Source organism: Manihot esculenta, chromosome 6, assembly GCF_001659605.2.
Source record: "Manihot esculenta cultivar AM560-2 chromosome 6, M.esculenta_v8, whole genome shotgun sequence".
In the NCBI taxonomy this organism is placed as follows: Eukaryota; Viridiplantae; Streptophyta; class Magnoliopsida; order Malpighiales; family Euphorbiaceae; genus Manihot; species Manihot esculenta.
Window position 1 is genome coordinate 25,365,544 of NC_035166.2, and position 12,411 is coordinate 25,377,954.

General features: G+C 26.0%; 2 protein-coding genes across 2 annotated transcripts; both read right to left on the minus strand.

Annotated features, from left to right (window-relative positions):
• Positions 1–4,512: 4,512 nt before the first annotated feature.
• On the minus strand, positions 4,513–6,376 carry LOC110617944 (bidirectional sugar transporter SWEET12). Its single transcript, XM_021760941.2, has 6 exons — positions 6,233–6,376; positions 6,093–6,129; positions 5,779–5,989; positions 5,522–5,683; positions 5,119–5,238; positions 4,513–4,908 (listed from the first exon to the last, which is right to left on the minus strand). Exons 1-6 carry the CDS (start codon positions 6,282–6,284, stop codon positions 4,636–4,638), a joined length of 855 nt encoding a protein of 284 aa, XP_021616633.1. The 5' UTR covers positions 6,285–6,376; the 3' UTR covers positions 4,513–4,635.
• Positions 6,377–10,765: 4,389 nt separating this feature from the next.
• Positions 10,766–12,095, minus strand: LOC110617945 (bidirectional sugar transporter N3). The gene is made up of 6 exons (XM_021760942.1): positions 12,050–12,095; positions 11,872–11,908; positions 11,566–11,779; positions 11,305–11,466; positions 11,115–11,234; positions 10,766–11,023 (listed from the first exon to the last, which is right to left on the minus strand). Exons 1-6 carry the CDS (start codon positions 12,093–12,095, stop codon positions 10,766–10,768), a joined length of 837 nt encoding a protein of 278 aa, XP_021616634.1.
• Between the last annotated feature and the right edge of the window lie 316 nt (positions 12,096–12,411).

Sequence of the window (12,411 nt, forward strand, 5' to 3'; positions counted from 1 at the left end):
AACAGCTCTTGTGAATGCTTGTTGACGGCCCTTTACGATTTCTTCCAAGTTGTCCACGTCCACAACGTAATTAATAATGGTTGAAAAACTTGAAGATTGCACGTAAAAGACAAGGTGATTAATATGTAATCATGATTAACCAAGAATTAATTTGAAAGAAAGTCCTGTGATTTTCTCTCTTGCCATGCACATGGATTCCTAACCACACACTCTCATTCCCACGTTTATTGGGTAACTGGAGAATTTTGTGGTTTCGTTCATCTCTATTATAAAAAGTCATAATCAAATTATAAGGGTTAGGTCTATCATTTAATTAAGTAACCCTATTAGAACCTACAAGCTTAGAGGTTTCATTTCAAGGGCTCATTCTAAAAGTTGAAATATAATTATGATCTTATTTCTGATTGATTATCAATTTTTTTTTCTTCTGATTATTCATCATTATTCTATAGCAGTTTGAAAATCTAAGGATTGCAGCTACAATTTAAAACAAGATATATACTGAAAATATAAAAAATATGTCGTTGGAATATAATTCTTGTGGTTTGAAATTTAATACAATAGTTTTTTAAAAAAATAATAGTATTTTTTGGTAGATGAATTAATTCTGCTTTAACATATTCCATTAATTCTTCAATTATTAAACAATATACAAATAATATATTTATGAATTGATATTTTAAATAAATAAAATAAAATATTCCAATAAATAAGAATATTAAAAGTTGATTTTAATATTTCTTTAGAAAATAAATATTTTAAATTAAATAATAATAGTAAAAATAATTTTAATATTATGTTAATTTTAACTGAAATTTTTCTTTTTCTTTTTTTCTTTTTTGATAACAACCCTAACTAAACAATTTGTTTGAATTTTTTTTATATAAAATGAAATATTCTAAACAAAGTCAATAGGAAGTAGACATTGGAAAGTGAGGACAAAAATTACTCGTGTAGGTGATGAAGAGGAAAATAATTCAGCTATAGAACCGAACATTGGATCGAGTAGACATTGCCATGCTGGACACGACCCAAAGGCATGCATGATTTTTTTTCTTATAATGGCGACAATTTATATAAATTTACGGAAATAGCTTCAATTAAGTTTTTATATATTTTTTAAAGGTTAAATAAATTATATTTAATTTTTTTATTAATTAAATCTTAAATAAAATTTTCATAATATAATATTATTTTTTATAAATCAAAATATCAATAATTTAATATTTTAATTAATATAAAAAATTAAAAAATATATAAAAATGTTAAATAATTTCTAAAATTAAAAAAATGAAATTGTATCATATAAAAATATTTTTATAATTAAAAAAATTATATTAGATGAAAACTTAATTAACTTTTAATAAAAATACATAAATTTAATTGATAAAAAATTAAATTAAATATATCTAATAAATAAATAAATTTAATTGAACTTATATTCATAATTTAACTGCTTCTAACTTCATTCATGAATGTAACCTTTTGATTGCACATCTTAATTTCCAATATTAAATACTTTAATTTATTCATGTCAGTTTATATGTCTCTTTATTCTTTTAGAAAGTAATTAATGTATTTATTAGTTTATTATATACTCCAACTTTTTTTTATATTTATCTATTATTTGAAATATGAAAATTTTCGAGAATAAAAACCAGTAAAAAATTCTAAGGCGATTTTCTTTCAAATCATTTATGTTTTCTTCTTGTTTATGATTATTGAAGTGAAAATCGTATTACTATGATAATTAAATCCATTATCCATAATAAATAATAAAGCATTTTATATTATATAATTCTTAAATTTAAGTTCAAAAACAAATAAAAAATCTAGAAGAGATAGGAAATGTTGTAAAATTAGTTTAGATTTAAAAAAATTTATGGTGATTAAAAATTTTATAATCGTTAAAGATTTCATGGTAATTAGAAATTTTATGATCGTTAAATATTTTATAGTAATTAAAAATTTTATCGTAATTAAATATTTTATTTATGAGGTTTAAATATAATATTAAATATGACTGTTATGATTTTATTTCAAGATTTTTATAATTATATATAGCGGTCGGTTTTTTACTATAAATAGTTTTCATTTTTACAAATATATTAACTCTCATTTTTTCTATTGGATTATAAATTAGAGATAAACTCTTGTTGTTCTAATCTTAAAAATTAAATTTCAGAAAAACTTATTTAATGCTGGGGAATTATAAAATAAATTGTTAAGAACAGTGTTCAATACGATTAAAATTTCATTATTTTATTTTATTTTATATTTCCAACAGAAAATTTAATTGCATTAATTAGCTTCACATCAGAATCAAATAGAAGATGATAGGCTAATTCAATTTCAAATTAAAATTAATTTTTTTATTCGTGAGATTGAAAATAAAGAGAGAAAATTATAAATTCATGAGATTGAGAAATGAAATTATAAATAATTACTATATTTAAGAAGTATATAATAATTTAGTTAAAATAAATAAAATAATAATATTCATGAAAATAAAATCGTTTAACTAAATAATATATATAATTTAAAGGAAATGTAAAGCTAGGGATATTCAAAGAATATTGAAAAGACATTGCGGATAAGGACACACTAACCACGTATCATAACTGGAATTTTCTTCATAAAATTTGACTTTTTAATTATGGACTCACATATAAATTATTGTCCTTCAAACTAAATAATTTCAAAGCTTAACCAACACATGCTAAGTTGGCAGCATGAGTTTAGTATGTGACGGCTACTATGTATAATACCCAATTGCAACAACTAAATTCAATTTTAATAATTATTATTTATAGCTTTTTTTTATTTTTAATAATTTTTACTTGTTAAATATCCCTCAAACAATAAATAAATTTAATAAATTTCAATATTAAATGATACATATAAAAAGAATTAAACTATTGTGGGAATTCTAATTAATATCTTATGAAAAGATGTGAAGTATGACAACATTTTTGTTTACCCTCAAATATAAATTTAAAATATAAAACCATATATTTATTTTATATAAATTGTATTATAATTATTATACATAATTTAAATTCCATTGAGCAAAAACCAATAATTGACTTGGTAATTTTTCCACATGAATATTGTCTTCAAGTCATTCAAGAAATAGTTTCGAGCCCCCCCAGACTGGTGCGGCTAGATTCAATGAGTGTCGGCTATGTGATCTCAGCTTAGCCCAACCCAAAACTCAATGGGTTCCGACTTCCAAGTTAAAATTTGGTGAAGTTGGAGTCCAATCCATTTATAACTAATTTAAACCAGTTCTATTTATTAAAAATTCTGTTTCAATTATTTTATTAATCAATGCAACGAATTAAACCCAGTCATTAATTTGGAATGAACAAATGGACCATGTCAAAATTTACAAACTTATTTTCGATATTTTCAGAACAATTCAATTAAATTTCACACAAAATTCCATGAGCTTGTGAGTAATTTGTGAAGTAAAAATAGAGTAAAATTAATTTGATAAAATCTATCTTACTGGAAATATATTTATTTGGATACTGTCCATCTTGAATCCAGTCCATTATAAATTAAAATATAAACAAATGGAACTTTATATATATATATATATATAAATTTATCGAATCTTTTAAATTCATAATGAATAAGTCCACCTAGATCTTTCTTATCTTAATATTTTATGAATAATTTTATTTTATGATAATTAAAGTAAAATTTCCAAAATACACTCAAGGTCAAAGTCACATCTTAATTGGGCCTACTGTTTTCTTCGATAATTTTTTGACTAACAATCAATACGAGAATTTTTATATGGACCAGATATATATGCACTCAATTGTGAGCTTTTTCAAATGTAATTTTTATTTTATTTATTTATTTATTAATACGAGAAAATTATATAGTACAAGTAAGACATTTATATAATATAACAAATAAATAGAGTAGAGACATTTATATAAAAGTATTTATTTTAAAAAAAATATGCTAATTAGATTTTTTTTAAGATTCACTATTTTACTTTTAAATTATATTTATCTAATTTTTACAAGTTTATACTATATAAAATTGCCTATATATTAGGGTGATGGTACCATATTATTACTTTATTGATAGACGGAAAATTCTGAGGTGATTTCGGTTCACGATGAGTTTAAGAAATATTTGAGTGGATTTCCTTTTTTTTTTATATATAAAAACTTATTTATTCTTATTTGAGAGGTATACTGATTCATGGTGGATTGAATTAGATAAGATTGATCTAAGAAAGTATAGATTAGCATTATCTAAAAGGAAAAGGAAAACTCCATCGTCTGACTGAAGCCATTCCTTTCCTTTCTATGGAATCAAATTATCAAATTATTTGCATCTTTTTATGTATGTATATATAACCATATCTTATATTTTTAAACCGTCTCGTCATAAATTAAATTAAATTAAATTTCATACAGGCACATATAACTGTTCGTTATTATTCCACCTCCATCCCTGTTTGCTTATGTGAACATATATGGAGAGACACAGATAGCTAGCCTTTATAAATTTTACACCACGTAGCAGAAAAAGAAAGAGAGAGAGATACACAAGCTATCTCATAAATTAAGGTGCATACACACGTACAGAGAGGAGTTAGGTATATGCTAATCAAGCTTGGCATCCAATTAGTTGGTCTCCATTGGAGCCACGCATGTCTTTGTTACCATTATATTCTTCTTGCTGTTCTTTCATATTCTCACCATTTTCATGACCATTTAGTTCGGAGCTTACAGCTTCTTCAACCCCACAAGTACTTAATATCTCATTATCTTTGTTGGTTTCAGGTAACTTTGGCTCCTCCACCACCGTCTTCAAGTTCTTGTAAATTACATAGAGAATCATCTGACACACTCCAAAAAGAAAACCCAGTACGTTGGGTACCTGTGATGCAGGGAGAAGGAAGTGCTTATGAGGGCATGCATGTACGAGATGCAGGGAGAAGCATCTCGTAACTTTAATGATAAATTAAACAACATTGTACATTCAAAGCTTCAAGATTCTGAGTGATAGAGGGAGATATCGTTTTCAGGTATAAGTCATTATTAATTGATTAATTAAATAATCTGTATCTAACAAAGATTGAGCACTTACAGCAATATAGTAGTCCTTCAATAGTAATCCATAAAAGAGCCACGTAATCGCACTGAGGGTGAGGAAAAATGATAAGTAAAATGGCATGAACTCCACACTTTTTGTTCGTATAACAACCCTCTGCGAAGTATATATATAAAAATAGATGATGTAATCTTTAACAATCAACACATATGCATACTTAGATTAATAAAACAATATTCGTACATAGTCTATGGTAATGATGGATGCTTGGCGAGTGGGCAACATAAACTAAATCAAAAAAGAAATTAAGAAACTAGAAAAAGAAGACAAGGGTATCGCTGGCTAGAGTGGGAAGGTAAAAAAGACCAAAAACAAAACAGAGAATATATATTTAGTTAATTTAAAAAGAAAAAAAAAAAAAGATGTGCTTCATCCTCACCATGATGCTTAAAGGTGCTGCGAATACACTCACTGAAAATACTACACAGACCCATCCAAGAATTCTGACTCGGGATGATCCTTTTGCCAGGTAATGGGAGAGAAGAAGAACCAAGCAAAATCCCCCCAAGTTTAACAAAAGAAGTATCCTCAAAGTGAAAATCTGCAGCAAACAGCTCCATGCATGGCCATGTTAGTTTAGTTTCATCAGATAATTAATATAAAGAGATTTAAATTTGGTGAATATATATTTAGTACCCTAGCTTGCTTGGGTGCATAAGCGATGAACAAGGTAATGTAAATAGTCTCAATGAAACAGCCGGCCGAGTTAATAGTTATGAGAAGGAAAGCATCGGACTTGAGCCAAGCATAGTATAGCCAAATCATAGCACTGAATAGAGCAACCGCATATGGAAACGATTGAAACCCTTCTGTTGATTTCTTCTTATAAATCCTTACAAATGTTGGTCTGCAAAGTACAATTTATTATCAGCATTTCTAACTAATGCCCTTCAATTGATCTTATAATATAAAGAAAAAAATAATAAATAAAAAAATAAATAACAACTTACACCGGTGCTAGAAAAACCACAAAAGATGCAATATTACCTATAAAATTAATAGAAAATAATGCACTACATTATACAAAAGAATAATTCGAAACAACAGAAATTAAAAAGGAAAATATCTGTGCAAGTTTATGGATGTGTACCTAGAATGCCAAATGCAAAAACAAATGGATTGTGAGTGGAAAAAACAGCCATATCTCTATATTTCTGCCCCTCTCTGCCTGAACAAAATCTGGAGAATAATGAGATTAAAAGAGAGGCAAAGGAAGTGGAAGTCCTCTATCTAGCTTTAAGTGCTCCAAGGCATGTTATAAAGCACAAGCACAAAGAATGTGACTATTTATAGACAAGGGGTGCATGAAGTAGAATGCATAGAGCCGTTGCATTAAAATGGAAGAAATTTACAAAATGTATAATAATTTTATATAACAATTAATTAATTATAGTGTATTTCATGTGATACCATTATACATATAGTCAATTATCAGAATATATTTATGCGATTATATTGTATAAAATTTCATAAAATAATATGCATCAACTTTGAAGTTTATATAATAGTTAAGAAGAATTATTAAATAGTTTAAATTAATTATTTTAAATTTTGATCGAACCGCTATAATGTTGTTGCTAAATATGCTTTTGTGGTGGGTTAGATATATTTACTACTCCATGATCTTCTAGACTTACGTTACATAGCACACAAAATGAAGCTTGGTTTTTTCCCAACTCCATGCCATACACCCTCCCTTAAACGTGAGGGTCCCTAGTGCAACTTCCTTTGCAGTTTTCTTTCATAAATATTTCTATGGGTTTGGCGGTTTCTCTTATTTTTTATTATTATATATAAATTAGATTAAAGCACAAACGTCAAAGAACTTTAAACCCAATGATCCATTGATGGCTCTTCATGACAGGTGTATCTTCAGCCCCTCAGTATGTAAAAAGGCCACATGCGCACTATTCCATAAATAAAAATGTCATCTGCATTTCATCTCTTGCTTTTTGATCGGCACGCGTGAGTGAGCTGAGGATTCAAAGTTAGTTTTATGTGTCAAAATTCGTTTTAATCACAATTATTTGTATATATAATAACACAATAATCATAATAAAAAATAAATAAAAATATATAAACAAAGTGGATGTTATTTAAAAGGTTTATTGGACAATAACAACTTAATATTCACATGTTCTGTCATTTTAATTTAAATATTTCAATTTTAAATTAATTATTACAATATTTTTATTTAGATGCCCAAAATTATATATATACGTAGATATTTTTTGTGACAAGATTTAATCTAAAATGTTTAAATTAAAATATATAATAATATTTAAATCTTAAATCTTTATTATCCAATTAGCCTATTTAAATTAATGGAACTAGAAACTTTAATTTAGTTTAGTGGACTCAAAATATCATTAATATATATTTATAGAATTTTTTCTTTTATAAATTTATAAAATATTTTATGTATTTTTTAATAATATATATTAATATAATTTATTTAATAGGCAAATTATTTTTAAAAGTCAGTTAATTAAAAAAAAGCTAAATATTTATGCGTATTTTAATTAAAATATTTTAATTGTAATTTTATTGGACTAATTTTTATATTTTAATATAATTTTAATTCATCTGTAAATTTTTAAATATTATAATTCATGTGATAATTTAATAATTTAATTAATATGTCATGTGTACCATTATTATTTTTTATATAAATTAATGATCAAATAACTAAAAAAATCTAATTTAACTATAGTTAAATAATATATTTAATTTTAAAAATAATAATAATCTAACACAATTTCAACAGTAAATAAATTTTATTTAAAATTAATTATTATAAAGATTTTATAATAAATATATTATTTTTAATTATTTTATATATATGACTATTTTAAATTAAATATTCATAATTATTATTATAAAATAAAATATATCACCATTGAAAATGTGAACCACGAATTTGATAATTATATTTAATTTTAATTTTAATTTTAAAAATTAATCAAAATTTCATCTAAACATAAATATTAAACTAATTTATTTAAAATTTAAATATTTAAATTAAAATGCAAATGATATTAACGTTAGACTTTTTTAGTTAATTGATTAATTAAAAATAATAATAATAATAATAATAATATATATCAAATTAATATGACAAATAGAGTATTAAATTTAAAATTTTATAAATTATTTAAAATTATATTAAAATATAAAAATTAAATTCATTAAATTAAAATTAAAATTAAAATTAAAATATAAATACGCCGACAAACAATTGATTTGTTTATCAATTAGCTTTTTAAAAAAGGTTTAAATTTATGTAATTCAGTAAAATAGATTTGAGCCATTGTTTGCTCATATATTTTTTGAATATAAGTGTTTATTCGTTATTTTTAAATTTTTAGTGGACATGTTTTAGTGATAGCTTCTTAAAAGTTATTTTCTTTTTGAAAGTTTCCTTCACTTATTAGTTTCATACAATCATTATATAGGTCAACACATAGCATATAGGGAAACAAGTCTAGTGGGTCACTATCAAAGATGAAGAGCCACCAAAAATGCTAGCCTTCCAGTTTGTAACACTCTGATTTTATAATAATTAATAATTAATTAAAAAAATAATTCATATAATAAATATTTTTCACTTGATAGAATGAGTATGTGTTATATAATTTTTTTAAAAATATTAATAAAAAAATTTAAATATTTATAATAGTTTATATTTATATTTAATATTTTAAATTAATTTTCAAATGGATTGAAAGAGGAATTTGGAAGTGTGGTAGGTGAAGAGTAGAATATAGACTGATAAGATAAGCTAATAGATTTATAATAAAAGGTGATCCCATTAATTAATATTATATTTAACAATCATAATACATGCTCTCTTCTTATTAATTAACAATAATTCCGGAACCTACATATTTCACATTTGTGGTTTACACGTGCGACACTTATTATGGGATACGAGGTTTCCTTCTTCTCATTTAAAAAAACAAAAGTTAATTTCTTTAATTAATAATTCCAATTATTCCTAAGTGGGCATTCAAAGAAGCCCCCAACCCACTATTGACGCCAACTAACAGTAAATTATAAAATATAGGAGATTTAATTTTTTAAAAAAGATAAAATTAAATAAAAAAACTATTTTAATTATAAAAAAATAAAAATATTTTAATAAATTTTTTAAAATAAAAAAAAAATTAACTTATTAATAATAATATAATCAAAGAGACCGTGACTCTACCACCCAGCTTAGGTTTATTATTAGTTCGAATTCACTTTTTTATAATTAAAACTATTTATATAGAGTGATTTACATGAAAAATTAATATGTTTTTTAAAGAAAATAATTTAATTTTTATTTTTTAGTTATAATATTAAAATTCTTTATACTGATAAATTTATACCAAAAAAGTTTATTATTTATTTTCTCAAAAAAAATAAATATTTAAAATTGAATTAGTTGTCTTTTTAATCAAAATAATTTCAACACTAAAAGTCCAAAAATATTATTTATAAAAAGGAGAGTTTAAGCGTAAAAAATAATAAAATTCATTATGTCAGATACATTCAATAATTTTCTCCTAGTTTGTGGAGTAATTTTAGGATCCCATTGGGCCACAAGTACACAGGCCACCGTACTTCCTTCATATTAATATATACACCAATTTCATTAGTGGACGTCCCAATCTCTTAGCCCTTTGTTGGAAAGGACAAACAAAAATATTAATATATTTGAATTGAAAGAAAATTAGGCAGAAAAATCATTAATATGAGGAAAGTAGGGAAAAATATCTAGTATAACCTATAGTTTATAATTTATTTTTAAAAATATAAAAATAAAATGGTAATTTTACAATTCATACAATAAAATTTATGAAACTAAATCTACATTTATATGGTAATATTAATTTAGGGAAAAGTAATAATTATCAGCCACATATATATACGCTAATTAAGTATAAACACTGAATGATTGCAGTGTCATGCAAGGTTACTTTAGAAATTAATATAATTTAGGTGGTAGGAATGAATTCCACTACCTAAACCCTATAATAATTTCCATTTTATAAACGTATTTCAAATTTGAAAATGGAAACTTTAATTTGGGTAACTTTCTATTCTATACCTAATATTTTTGATAGCTGAACTATGTGTATATTTGCCCATCTATAATCAAAGTAGCCCACCATGGGTTCCCTACGTTAGGAATGATTAGTTTATATACCACTCTCAAACCCCACACACAAAAAAAAAAGTATTTAAAAAAATGAAAAAAAATATTAAAACCAGTTTTTTCCTATTTAAAGTTTAAGGAATCTTTGAAACTTTATTTGAACAGTGTGAACAGTTTAATGCATATTATGGTGGTCCATTATATATGTATGAATATAATAATATTCTTATTCCTGAAGCAATCACTCAAAACAGTACTACAAGATAGAAGCTAAGCAGAAAGCAAGCCAAGAAGCAAAGTTTACGCATTTGCTTTCTAGTTTGGCTTCTTAATTTTGGAATTTCATATATATGTATTTAGCCACCCTACCCTCTCTGTCTATAGTGGTAGCAGCTGAGCTCAGCTCAGCTCAGCTCATATTGTCATGATGAGGTGAAGACAAAGCATATATAAATATATATCATTTATCAAACAGATCTTTCACTTAGTTGGACTCGGGTTGTGGGACTCAATGGAATCACCATTGGGTTTCGTGTGATGGTGATGATCATATGAATTTTCATGTTTATTACCCACTTCGCTTTCCTCACAAATGGGAACTGAGACTGCATGCACTTCACAATTAATTTTGTTTATTTCTGATTCGTTCTGCTTCTGTATAACTTTCCTGCCGTCTTTGTAAATTGCATAGAGTGTCATTTGAAATATTCCCAAGATTACTCCGAAAATGTTTGGAAGCTGTGAAAATTTTCAAGAAAAAATGCATTAACAGATATTAATTATTATTTGAATAATGAAGGGGATATTATATATAGCAATAGCAACTCACTGCAATGTATAAATCCTTAAGTAGGATACCATAGAGCAGCCACATAATAGCATTCAACGTGAGCGAAAATGACAAGGTAAATGGCATGAACTCCACACTTTTGGTGCGAATGACCAGCCTCTGCACAGTAATTAATTAATTAAATTAATCGTAATTAATCAAAACAACTCCTGAAAATTAATAGACTCACCATTACGCTTAAAGGTGCAGCGAAAACAACTGCAGAAAATGCGACACAGAACCATCCAACAATGTGCAACCGTGTTGATCCTTTGGCGAAAAAATGAGTAAGAAGAACAATAGCACAGAATCCCCCAATATTCATGACAAGCAGCAGCTTCAGTGTCAGGATCTGCAATTATTTCCCCACCCCAAAATTATTCATAATACAATAACGATGATTGAAGACAAACTTGAGGAATACTTATAATTACTTAAGTTGGTTTCGCACCCTGGCTTGCTTTGGTGCGTAGACAATGTACACCACAATGTAGATGGTTTCAACTAGACAGCCCACAGAATTTATGGTGAGAAGAAGAAAATCTGTGCCTGGTTTCAGAGTGGCGTAGTATATCCAAATCATGGCACTGAATAATGCAACCACGTATGGAATTGAATGAAACCCTTCAGTTGATTTCTTTCTATAAACCCTTAAAAATGTAGGGCTGCATTGAGACAATGGAGATTGTCATTAATTGTACATAAAAAAAAGCTAAAGAGTGCATTGAAACTGATACTTAGTTAAACCCATACTCACAGAGGCGCAAGAAACATTATGATGGAGATGATGTTGCCTAATGAAAGAACACAAAAGAAAAGTTAGCTTAATCATTTGAATTCAGATGAACAAAGCCAAAGCCAGAGAGTGATGATCATTTCCATTAGAATCTGAAAGAGAAAAGTGTAAAAGAAGCCATATATGGATTCTAGTGTACCGAGAATGCCGAAGGTGAAAATCCATGGATGGTGAGCCATGTCCATATCTTCAGCTTCAGCAGTTTCTTCTCTTGCTCTCCCTCTTAATTAGACACAGAATATTACGAGGATAAATAAACAAATGAAGAACCAGGTTTGTCAGGTGAAACGCAACTCCAGCTGCTATTCTCTTATCTTATAAATATATGTGTGCATTTGGTGTGACAAATCAACAGCGAGAGCAGATATCTAGGTTGCATTGAAGGATTTGGTAAACCAAAATCAAAGGTTAAAACCTCTTATAGTCTACATCATAATAACTCCCTAGCTAATTCACCTCTGTTATTATGACTTAAATATATTTTGAACATTTAGGCTAGAT